A 12,947-nucleotide genomic window follows, 5' to 3' on the forward strand; every position below is an offset into this window, starting at 1 on the left:
ACAAAAAAGCTGGTCTGTCAACAGGCCACCAAACATTATAATATTTTCGATTTCAGGAGGTAATAAGTATAGCTTACATGCCGAGTCTAAGTGAATATTAAAAATAAAGGTCGAATGTAAAGGATCATGAAAAATACGAGCTTCAGCGAGCCTTTTCATGACCGCGAACTGAGACCATTATTTTTCTAACCTAGATTTTTTTTTTTTTTTTTTTTTTTGCTTAACGCCCAGCCGACCACGAAGGACCATATCAGGGCGGTGCTGCTTTGACATATAACGTGCGCCACACACAAGACAGAAGTCGCAGCACAGGCTTCATGTCTCACCCAGTCACATTATTCTGACACCGGACCAACCAGTCCTAGCTCTAACCCCATAATGCCAGACACCAGGCGGAGCAGTCACTAGATTGCCAATTTTAAAGTCTAAGGTATGACCCGGCCGGGGTTCGAACCCACGACCTCCCGATCACGGGGCGGACGCCTTACCACTAGGCCAACCGTGCCGGTCTCTAACCGAGATAATATTTTGCTTGAAGGGACATGTCTGTACTCAGAAATATCTGTAAGCACTGACATACACGTTTTTCCAGGACAAGATCATCTACCTCTTTCTGTTGTTGAATTTCCCTTTGAAATGTTATATTTATTCGATATCTTTACCGGACACACAGACTCAAGTATTGTGCTTGGCATTGCTTTTTACATTTAGTTAAGTTTTGACTAAATGTTTTAACGTAGAGGGGGGAATCGAGACGAGGGTCGTGGTGTGTGTGTGTGTGTGTGTGTGTGTGTGTGTGTGTGTGTGTCTGTGTCTGTGTCTGTGTCTGTGCGTGTTTGTGTGTGTGTAGAGCGATTCAGACTAAACTACTGAACCGATCTTTATGAAATGTTACATGAGAGTTCCTGGGAATGATATCCCCGGATGTTTTTTTCTTTTTTTTGATAAATGACTTTGATGACGTCATATCCGGCATTTTGTAAACGTTGAGGCGGCACTGTCACACCCTCATTTTTCAATCAAATTGATTGAAATTTTGGCCAAACAATCTTCGACGAAGGCCGGACTTCGGTATTGCATTTCAGCTTGGAGGCGTAAAAATTAATTAATGACTTTGGTCATTAAAAATCTGAAAATTGTAATCAAAATTATTTTTTTATAAAACGATCCAAAATTACGTTTATCGTATTCGTCATCATTTTCTGATTCCAAAAACATATAAATATGTTATATTCGGATTAAAAACAAGCTCTGAAAATTAAAAATATAAAAATTATGATTGAAATTAAATTTCCGAAATCGATTTAAAAACAATTACATCTTATTCCTTGTCCGTTCCTGATTCCAAAAACATATAGATATGATATGTTTGGATTAAAAACACGTTCAGAGAGTTAAAAAGAATAGAGGTATAGAAAAGCGTGCTATCCTCCTCAGCGCAACCGCTACCGCGCTTTTCTGGATTGTTAATTTCACTGCCTTTGCCACGAGCGGTGGACAGACGAGTGTACGGTCTTACGGAAAAAATGCAATGCGTTCAGTTTCATTCTGTGAGTTCGACTGAGCTTGACTAAATGTTGTATTTTCGCCTTACGCGACTTGAAGCTTGTTTTTGTTGTTACAGGTATGTGTTTCACGGTCACCCTCACGGCAAACCAGAACAGCAGAATGGGGCGGCCCTATTCAGTCAAGGCCTACACGGAGGAAGCAGGTTAGTCATTTTGTCTCATGTCTGTCTCGCTGGTAGAATGGCGTGTCACCTGTTTTAAGAGACTGGCATTGCCGGCTTCTTGTAGTATAATTTTGCTCGACAATATTTCAAATACGTGCTTTTTTGTTTGACTGGTTGTTTGATTTATATGTATAAGTTACACATCCGTTCATCCATGGTATCGCGTTCAATCTGGTCGATAAAGGGTCAATGAATATGCGTCTAAAATGATAAGCTTGTTTGTCTTAGTCGTGCAGGTACAGAGTTTGCCTCTGCAATCGCTTTGTTCATGTAGATGCTGGCTTAGTGAGACAAATCAACGAATCTATCGTGTGAGAGAAATTTCTGCAAAAACACACCAACAGGAGGCAGTGATACGTTTGCAGTTCGCTAAAGAAATGTACTGTCTGTGTAGTTTCATTCGTTTAATGGATGTCGAAATGAGCCATAAGGCTTTAAAATAAAAGCTTCTATGCATTGCTTGACGATCGAAACACAGATGAGGTCGCAGTTTGTAGGTTGAAACTATGAATCGGTACGACCTTCGATCGCCGTCAAATTGTGAACAGAGGGGGTTCATGGTCCGACAGTTCGGAATCAAGAGGTCAAATTTGAATGGCTCTTATTCGAAACGTCATCATTTCATTCAAGATTTCCATCTTCTTGTTACTGCGGCTGCGCAGTTTATTTGCTCAGGTCAAGGCCAAAGGTTAGGCCTACTGAGCAAATATCGCGCTATATTTGTGACCCTCCACCACGAAATGAGTCGCATGTCACCTTTGCATGATTTTCATATTTTTACATTTTCCTAAAGAGTTTTTTATTCTCTATCCAGTGGTGAAAACCGTTTTAGAAAAGAGCAAAAACTGTTTGAGTTATAAGCCTGTGACTAAGGTGACCCTCACACTGTTACCATACACTCCCCGGACTTATATTAAGCCTAGCGCAGAACCGCGCGAGGTGACATGCGACTCATTTCGTGGTGGAGGGTCACATTTGTTCACTACAATAACAGAGACAAAGAAGGATGGTCATACTTTAAAAAAAATTTTTGTTAATGACTGTGTCAAAGTTTTTTGTTTTGTTTGTTTGTTTGTTTGTTTGTTCTTTTTTTTCTTTTCTATACACATAAACATAACATACAGCATACACAGAATTTACTAGCCCAAGATATGATTGTCTAGCGCATACACATGCACATACTTTGAAATACTCTTGTACAATAACTGCATTAGCCACCAAGTATACATGGGGTATAATTATAGGCGAAAACGTACTGTATAATATGTGTTATGAATAAATGGAACAAGGAGTTTCACATCAGTTCAAATTTGTTTGATCATACTGAATCAATCAACTGATACAATGCTATGGCATCAATGAAAAAAGCGTTTATATAAACACCAATCCTTTGCAAATTTACCACAATAATTATTTATACTAGCATTATACTTTTTGATCAAAAACCTTTGTTTGACAATTTTCACAAAAACATTTAGTGTTGGGACTGTCTTATTTAATTTGGCTCCAAATGTACTTTGTTTGGCAAGGAGAATAAACAAATCAAAAACAGCATTTGTATAAAAGTTGTCTAATTACCTTAAAATGACAAAATCTTTTGACAATTTCAAATTACTGCAATGTGTGAAATTTAGGCATTACCATTCTGTGAAATCAGACCAAAAAAAGCTTGACTCTTGTGCACTCCCAAAACAAATGTTCTAAGGTTTCCTCTTCCTGTGTACAAAAGCTACATAGTAGAGTGTCAGAAATGTTCATCAAAAATAACAGGCGTTGAGTTTGTTTTGTTTGTTTGTTTGTTTGCTTAACGCCCAGCCGACCACGAAGGGCCATATCAGGGCGGTGCTGCTTTGACATATAACGTGCGCCACACACAAGACAGAAGTCGCAGCCCAGGCTTCTGACACCGGACCAATTACCAGTCCTAGCACTAACCCCATAATGCCATACGCCAGGCGGAGCAGCCACTAGATTGCCAATCTTAAAGTCTTAGGTATGACCCGGCCGGGGTTCGAACCCACGACCTCCCGATCACGGGGCGGACGCCTTACCACTAGGCCAACCGTGTAGTATTCTAAACTGAGCAAAAAAAATGACTGCACCCATTTTTGGACCCCAACTAAAACGTTCATTCCCGTGTCATTACATTAAAATTGTATATGCCATTAAAGGCCGTTCACTTGGCTACCTGGCACACTTTTCAGATCAAAGATTTCTGTTATAGGTATCACGTGACCGCCGCCGAAGTAAGGATACCCCCAAAATCGACCTGACAAAAACGTAAGTTACCAATTAAAAAATAGACACAAATCCAGAATAGGCTTTACTTGGCAATGTTTAAAACGAAGAGAAAGCCAAATCAATAATCTGTGCAGAACAGGTTGTTTTGTTTTGGTATCTTACGTATCTCTTGTGTTATGTCATGTCTACTGATGCAGGTGTGGAGCGCATGAGCAGTAGAAAACGAGAGGTTTTTGCGTCCATTTTGAGGGGTTGTCATGAAGTGGTATATGGAATTAGAGAGTTATTTTTTTTTTACTCGTGCGTGTTCTGCCCTATCTAACTCCTTTCACTTTAATTCAATACACTCCACACACAGAATTTGGAGTATACAGACTTATTAATTTATCCTCACAAAAGCAATACAATATTCACATCAAATAAACATAAATACAACTTTCCAGTTACAACCGTTCAATTCACACAATCACTGCATACATGGGATTACATGTTATAATAAACTTTCGTAACCATACTATCTCAGTATTAGGTTACTACACAAGAGAGGATGTTGACAGACACTCACGAGTTCGTAATTCTCACTGCATACCGTCCTTTACACACTCTTGTGCCACTGAAATCCATGTAGATGCTGTTTTCCATGTCTCACGTTCCTCCATGAGAAACACTCTTTCGCCCTTAGCGAAAAATACCGGTTCGTCTCAACGACCAGTGTTATGGGGACTCCACCGTCCATCCATCTTCGCCGATGTGGCCTCTGTTCCGACATCGTCACGAACTCTCCAGTGTGAGGTCCAACCCTCGGACACCGTAATGGAAACTCCTAAAGAATTAACCCAAGTCTTAATACAACATTCTCTTAAACCATCTCTTCTTTCTAAACCGTCGTGTATCATCTCTCTCGTTCATTCTACATTCACAACTAAGCATCACACAAGTACTTCTGACATCATTCCATGTATGTCATTCCGTCCACAATCAATATCCAAGCTATAATCCATTGATGACACTACCATACAGCATCACCATCTTAACATAACATAAATGCGTAACAACATTTATGTTCAAGAAATTACCCAACAAAAACGTAATACAATCTCAACGAGAATCCTCTTAAAACTTCACATTAGCATTTAGTGCACTTTGCATACACTACCGTTTACATTCCAGCCATATATTCAAGCTTCAATGCTATACAACATAATAAATCATTTACCTTAAGAGACCCGTCTCAAAACCGGCACGGTTGGCCTAGTGGTAAGGCGTCCGCCCCGTGATCGGGAGGTCGTGGGTTCGAACCCTGGCCGATACCTAAGACTTTAAAATTGGCAATCTAGTGGCTGCTCCGCCTGGCGTCTGGCATTATGGGGTTAGTGCTAGGACTGGTTGGTCCGGTGTCAGAATAATGTGACTGGGTGAGACGTGAAGCCTGTGCTGCGACTTCTGTCTTGTGTGTGGCGCACGTTATATGTCAAAGCAGCACCGCCCTGATATGGCCCTTCGTGGTCGGCTGGGCGTTAAGCAAACAAACAAACAAACCCGTCTCAAAAAGGAGTGCTTGTTCCCCGAACAAGACCGACACGCGCTAAACAACCTTAGAGAATCTTAGACGCTGTGAATATCTTAGTTCAAAACCAGCTATATCTTTCCAACTCGTAAACACTATTCTGTTTAACCATAGACCAAATAGCCTGGACCGCCAACTCGTCACGTGACCCTTCGAGGTTACGACTCTCGACTTTCAGGGGCGCGTCGCGTCCGGTTTGAAAGGCCAGCGATTCGAAGACAGTGAAAAGAAAGCACGCTCCAGTTATTTGTGACAATGGGAGGTGACAATGAACTGGATTTTCTAAAACTCCAAACTAAACTTAACAAAACTCATCGAAAAACATGTTCCATATGCACTTTTGCTGAGTTTATTTTAGCATTTTCAGAACTTACCTCGGCAACTTCGTCCATGTTTACAATCGACACCGGATATCACGTCCCCCTGATTTCTGAAAGGCCATGTAAGCGTAGGTTCCTAAATGCGAGAGGCGCTACCTCGTAATATAGAGAAAGAGCGGAGAGAGAGCTAGTTGGCGGTCCAGGATAAATGGTCTATGGTTTAACCCAGGGTTATTTCCTCGTGCAACACACGAAACCCATGATATCGCTTCTAACCTGTCCTACGCATCACAATTCAATCTTTAGGGAGGTTAAAATCGCGACGTGTTTCACAGCTCAACATATCTCGAAATATCCTACTCACATCTTTGTGACAGGGGTACCATGACAAAAAGCGCTATATTTCAAAAACACATGAATGGATTGATTCAAAACTGTTAGGATCTCAAGTCTATATACTGGGGCGGGGATATAGCTCAGTTGGTAGCGCGCTGGATTTGTATTCAGTTGGCCGCTGTCAGCGCGAGTTCGATCCCAGGTTCGGCGGAAATTTATTTCACAGAGTCAACTTTGTGTGCAGACTCTCTTTGGTGTCCGAACCACCCCCCGTGTATACTACATTGGGTGTGCACGTTAAAGATCCCACGATTGACAAAAGGGTCTTTCCTGGCAAAATTGCTTAGGCACAATTAATAATTGTCTACCATACCCGTGTGACTTGGAATAAGGCCGTGAAAGGTAAATATGCGCCGACATGGCTGCAATCTACTGGCCGTATAAAATTTCATCTCACACGGCATCACTGCACAGCGCCTACAACTGTACCCACGGAATATGCGCGATATAAGCCTCATTGATTGATTGATATACGAGACGTACGTCCTGTAAAATTGCGCATCGTTACAGGTATTTTTTGAGATGGTAAGCAATCTTCCGGAAAATGTTATACAACTTGTCACAGGTTTAAAGGTTTACATCCCCAAAAATCAAGACTGTGCATGCATACAGACAAATAAATGTTACAAATGCTGCCTAAGTGTCATTCAAATACAATCACCAGTTTACGTTTCCTAGTCCTGTAGACACGATCATATCAAATATTTTGTTTGGAGGATTGCAGTGCGACAGCCATGTCCAGTCATCCGTGACCGCATGGTTTGAGAGGCATTCAGCGATAACCGCTGTCAACAGCAAACAGCCTGAACGTTCCGTTGTTTTCTCAGGTGTTTACATGGCTAGCAAATGTCCGTCAGTGGTGATACTGGAATGAAACTTTGGCAGTTCTTGTAACAACCATTTGTCTGTATGCATGCAAAGTCATGAATGTTTGGGATGTACATTCACAAACCTGTGACGAGTTTAAAAACATTTTCCGGAAGAGTGCATAACATCTGAGTACAAACCTGAAGTGATCCACAATTTCACTCAAGGTAAGTCTCGTATGTAGACTTCAGATCCTGAAAGTTTCAAATAAATCCATTCAGGTATTTCTGAAATACAGCGATTTTTGTCATGGTACCCCTCAAAATGGACGCACAATTCTCTCGTTTTCTACTGCTCTTGCGTTCCACACCTGCATCAGTAGAAATGACATAACACAAGAGATACGCAAGATAGAAAAACAAAACAACCTGTTCTGGATAGATACATGATTTTTCTTTCTTCTCGTAGGTAAACATTGCCAAACTGCACCTATTCTCATTTTTTGTCGATTTTTTAATTGGTACCTGACGTTATTGTCAGGTCGATTTTGGGGGTACCCTTACTTTGGCGGCGGTCACGTGACACTTATAACAGCAATCTTTGATTCGTGTGCCAGGTAGCAAAGTGAAGGGCCTTTAACTGCATATAAGTTTTAATAAAATGACACGGGAATAAATGTTTTAGTTGGGGTATGAAAATGGGTGAAATCATGTTTTTGCTCAGTTGATATTGGAACCATATGTGTCTTGTGTAGTTTTCCTTATTGTCAAAAACACTTTTTTGACATTTATATCAAAATTCAATAAATTAGACCATTTTTGCATGCACTGTAAATTGCCATCATTTTTCACAAGATGGGTATATAATGTTTTACTCCACCTTTAGACATTTGTTTCCATACAACATCATCACCAATATGAAAAACATTGTTTAATTCTGCATCCAACTTTAATCTTTTTTGATAGTTCTGATATAACGCCCTCGAAAAACACAAAATTCAGTTGTAAATTTGGATGTTTCAATTTAGATTCATTATATGACAAAAAAAATCTGCTCCCATCAAGTGACCGACTGTAGTAATGCCGTTTTCTATCCAATTCCTGTTAAGAATAAACTTTTTATCAATGCAAATATGTACATTATAATACAGACGCTATGATGCAAAATCACTCGAGGAGATGGGGACACATTTACATGCAAAAAGCTTATAATGTTTGAAAACATCTCTCCACAAAGGATTCTGAAATGTTTGCATCAAACTCACCTTCTCTCTTGTTAATATTATGTACAAGTGGACACAGAGCTTGTAAAAGTGTCGTTACTTTTCCTTCGCTACAAAGAACTCGCTGCAACCATGAAATCTTCAGAGCTGACAAAAAGCATTTCAAATCCACCATTTTAAGCCCCCCCCCCCCCCCTCTTCAAACGACTGATACGCTGTTGTTCTCTTAAAAATAACTTATTCAAGTCAAACAGAAACTTATCATCAGGGTCTGGTAAACTCATTAACAGATAAGTTAACTTAGACAGCGCCAAACTCTTAATAACTGTTATTTTTCCAAAGGGGGTTAAATTTCTTCTGGGCCAGGACCTTAACAAATTGTCAATTTCTACCAATTTATGTTCGTAATTAAGGGGTATAATGTCATCTAAGTTGATTGAAAAGACAATGCCAAGAACTTTAAATGTTACAGGGTTTCAACTGAGCCTAAGTTCCGGCATAAATTTAATATTACAATTTTTATGTGAGCCTATCCAGACAGCAGTGGTTTTCTCATAATTCATCTTCAAAACGTTCATACATGCACTAGGGCGGTATCATCAGCAAACTGGGATATTAATATTTCATCATCTGCCACCTTTATACCTTTTATCTCTGTACTCTGGCAGATCATAATGAAAAGGATGGTCATACTTATGTATCAAGAGAGGAACACAAATCAACAAGAAGGGTGTCGTTTTCTAGATCTACTTGCAGAACCCTTGTTTTTAGCAGGTCAAGTTGTCACTTCAAACTCGCCCGCTGGATGATCTTGTATGTAGGGGAAGGTTGCCTAATATGGACCACTGCCTAATATGGACCATCTCCTGTTCTGACAAACTAACGTTGCTAGAGTGCTCAAAACAATTTCATTCGCTGTGTTCACCCTCTCTGGATAAATTGCACATGTCAAAACAGTTGCAGAAACACAAACCTCTAAACCGTTAGGCTTTTTCTCTTTTTTTGCACTTTTGGCAGCGTTCACTCTAAATTTTACGCCAAACAAGGACTATTTTCTGTCCACAGCCAAAGATGTTATCACCCAAAAATTGCTATATATGACAGCTAAGACTATTTGTTACATTTGAGCAGTGTTGACCCCGTTAGTTTCTTCACTACTCGTCTTAACAAAACTAGACGGATACATTTAGCTGCAGATCTTCGTGATGCGGTCAGTTATGTTACATTCCCCTACCGTATGAAATAAAGAATTTCATTTTTTAAAAATTAATGTTTATGCAGTGAACCGGAGACCTAGAGCACCCACCAAAATCAAATTCGCAAAAGCAAACTTGCAGACACTAAAATACACACAAAATCAAAATAGGCAAGAGTGACCTCAAATGGAATAACAACTCATTTTCTACCCATACACATTTATTTGGTTCAGCTGTTGTGTCTGGCAGTGTTGTTTTGCCGTTTTGAAGAAGACTGGTGTCAGCCTCGTCAGCAGCCGTAAAAGGCTTGTTTTGGCGTCATTTTTTGTGGGCTATGTGGGTAAAAACCCTGTAGTTTTGTAATGGCTCGTTGTATTTGTTTTACATTTGACATGACTATTTTTAACACAGTTGCAAAAGAGTGTGTAAAATATCATGGCGTTTTGATGAGTTTTTTTGACGTACTGGAACCTTTCAGAAAAGTTTTATCAAACTGTAAAAACTTTGTTCAGTATGGTTGCAAAAATTCTGCATTTTGCAAACTACAAGACAAATGAATATTGCAGTTGGGGATCAATTTGGTTCAAAATCAACAACGCGCTTGGGTGGTATGGAAATGTGCACGCAAAAGAACAATTACAAAAAACCAGATCTTTCAACATCAAAACCCAGGCCAGCGCAGCATACTTAAACAGGCACGCCACTTACGGTAATCATGTGTGTGTGTATGTGTCTGCGAGAGGGGGGGCGAGGGGAGAGAGAGAGAGAGAGAGAGAGAGAGAGAGAGAGAGAGAGAGAGAGAGAGAGAGAGAGAGAGAGAGAGAGAGAGAGAGAGAGAGAGAGAGAGAGAGAGAGAGAGATCAAATCAAATCAAATCAAATTTTATTTTACGAGGGTTGTGGCATAAGCAATATAAACGAGCTTCTTTTCAACCAGCCCTCTCCCAGAGAGGGACTATTCTAATCTTAAAATAAAAATAAAAATAAAAAAAGGCAGAAAAACTATTCACATGACTATACACGTTGTAGGCTATACATACATTCTTGCGTTATGAAACACTGATGCTTTATGGACAGATATGATCAATATGAAAATAATCAGAACGAAGTCTTCCATCACTGTGACTTTTTCGTAATTTGACATTAAATGTAATGAGAGGTGTTTTTTGAAAGTATTGAGACTTGTTGGGACTCGAACTGATTCCGGGAGAGAATTCCACAAAACGCTGCCAGAATAAGCTAAACTTGATTTAAAGAGATCTATCCGCGGAATGGGGACGTTGAATTTTCGGCTTGGTTTGGCTTTAAATTTTGTAATGAAAGCACTCGGTGCATGGCCGGAAAGGATTTTGTGAAGGAGCACGCCTTTATTTGATTTAAATCTTTCTTTTAAGGGCAAAATCTTAAGTTTTTTATAATCGTCGAAAACAAGACTGGATTGTTTTAATAGAACTGATTTTAGTGCTCGTCTGTGTAGACTATACAGTGGTTTTAAAATATTTGCACTCGCTGAGTCCCAGATGGTCGAACAATAATCCGTGATGGTTTGTATGTATGCATTATAAAATAATAACCTTGAGTGTGGATCAAGAAAGTGTTTTATTCTGTTCAACAAATATATTTTCCTCGACATGGTTTTACACAACGATCTAACATGATAGGTCCAAGATAAATTATTATCGATATTTACTCCCAAAACTTTGTGATCTCCTACTTCCGCTATTGCATCGTTGCCAATTAATAAGGAATGAGGATTATTCTTGATGTTTTGTCTTTTTTGCCTTGTTGTAATCAACATGTATTTGGTCTTTTGGGGGTGAAGACTCATGTGGTTATATTCCGTCCAATTAATGAAATCATCTACACTGTTCTGCAATGATAAATAAACTTTGTCTAATTTTTTATCAGAAGTGTGTATGGTCGTATCATCAGCAAATAGTTCACAATCATCATTAACACTAAAAGGAAGATCGTTAATATACAGAGAGAAAAGAAGTGGCCCAAGGACAGAACCCTGGGGGACTCCATATAACACCGGTCTTTTACTTGACATAGTGGAATTCACGCAGACGGATTGCTCTCGTCCGGCTAAGAAAGATGAGAGGAGGCATAGGGTTTGGGGTGACAATCTATACTCAGCTAATTTTCTTAAAAGTAACTCATGATTAATGATGTCGAATGCTTTTGCAAAATCGACGAATAGGACACCACAGAGTTCATTATTATTAATGTTGTTAAGCAAGTTTTCAAGAAGGTTTATTAATGCTGTGTGGCACGAATGATTTTCTCTGAAGCCTGACTGATTTGAATGAATAAGGTCGTATTTCTTCAAATGTGCGGCCAAGTGTGTATATATGTGTTTTTCAAGTGGTTTGGATAAAACAGGAAGAATCGAGATTGGTCTGTAATTGGCGGGGTCAGAAGAATTACCTGATTTGAATAGCGGGATTACTTTTGCCTCCTTTAATTTGGCGGGAAAGTCAGATTTGTCCAGGCACAAGTTGTAAACGTATGTCAGAGATTCTGCAATAAAAGGGGCAGACAACTTCAAAATTTTCCCATCAAGATTATCTAGACCATGAGTACCAGTTTGTTTTAAGCATATCAGATAATGGAAGACTTCGCTCACAGATAACAGGGGGATGTCTAAATTATGTGTAATATTTTTTGAAACACAAAACTGTTTCAACTTGTCCAGATTATTCTGTTTTGATCTATCATTTGTGATTATTTTTTCAACAATAGAAGTGAAATGAATGTTAAGATCATCAGCAGGTACATCAATGACAGAAGATTTTACGGTTTCTTTACGTGTCAACTGGTTGATCACTTTCCAGATGGCTTTTGAGTTTTGTTTCGTATTTGATGCAGCGAGCTCACGGTAATATTTTTTGCGAGCAGCACGTTTCATGGACGTTACTTCGTTTCTCTGCTTTCTGTACTCTTCTTCTCTGCCATTACGTTTAAGAAAATCGCGGTGATTAATCGCACATTGAATGTCGTGTGTAAGCCATTTTGGTTTTGGGTGTTGCTGCACACGAGAGGTTCTGAATGGTGCATGTTTATCATATACTTTTATAAACAAGTTGTACCATAATTCAAATGCTTCATCGGGGTCAGTATGATTATAAATTATTGAAAAATCTGTACAACTTAAATCAGAAAGGAATGATTCTTTATCAAGTTTTGAAAATAGCCTATAAGTTATGAATTTATGCTTTCGTTTGGGGATTCTAACCCCTTTTTTCGACCATGTGAGGCATATTGGAAAGTGATCACTACAACCAATACTTGGAACTGAGGTTTCAATAATGTTAGCCTGGGTTGACACACATATATGGTCTATAAGCGTAGATGAGGTAGCTGTAACTCTTGTTGGAATCGTTACTAATTGTTGTAAATTATGAAAGGATAACTTTTCCATCCAGCACTTGTTGGGTTTGAGAAGATGAAGATTAAAATCGCCC

The 12,947-nt window shown here is 39.3% G+C and overlaps 1 protein-coding gene across 1 annotated transcript in view; it reads left to right on the plus strand.

The window, feature by feature from the left end:
- Positions 1–12,947, plus strand: part of LOC138960779 (receptor-type tyrosine-protein phosphatase H-like) — a 226,922-nt gene that overhangs the window by 112,581 nt on the left and 101,394 nt on the right. Inside the window, exon 8 of the mRNA XM_070332426.1 lies at positions 1,625–1,711. Coding sequence (XP_070188527.1) covers positions 1,625–1,711 — 87 coding nt within the window. The remainder of the gene's footprint in view (positions 1–1,624; positions 1,712–12,947) is intronic.

The sequence above is a fragment of the Littorina saxatilis genome, linkage group LG3, assembly GCF_037325665.1.
Source record: "Littorina saxatilis isolate snail1 linkage group LG3, US_GU_Lsax_2.0, whole genome shotgun sequence".
Taxonomy (NCBI): domain Eukaryota; kingdom Metazoa; phylum Mollusca; class Gastropoda; order Littorinimorpha; family Littorinidae; genus Littorina; species Littorina saxatilis.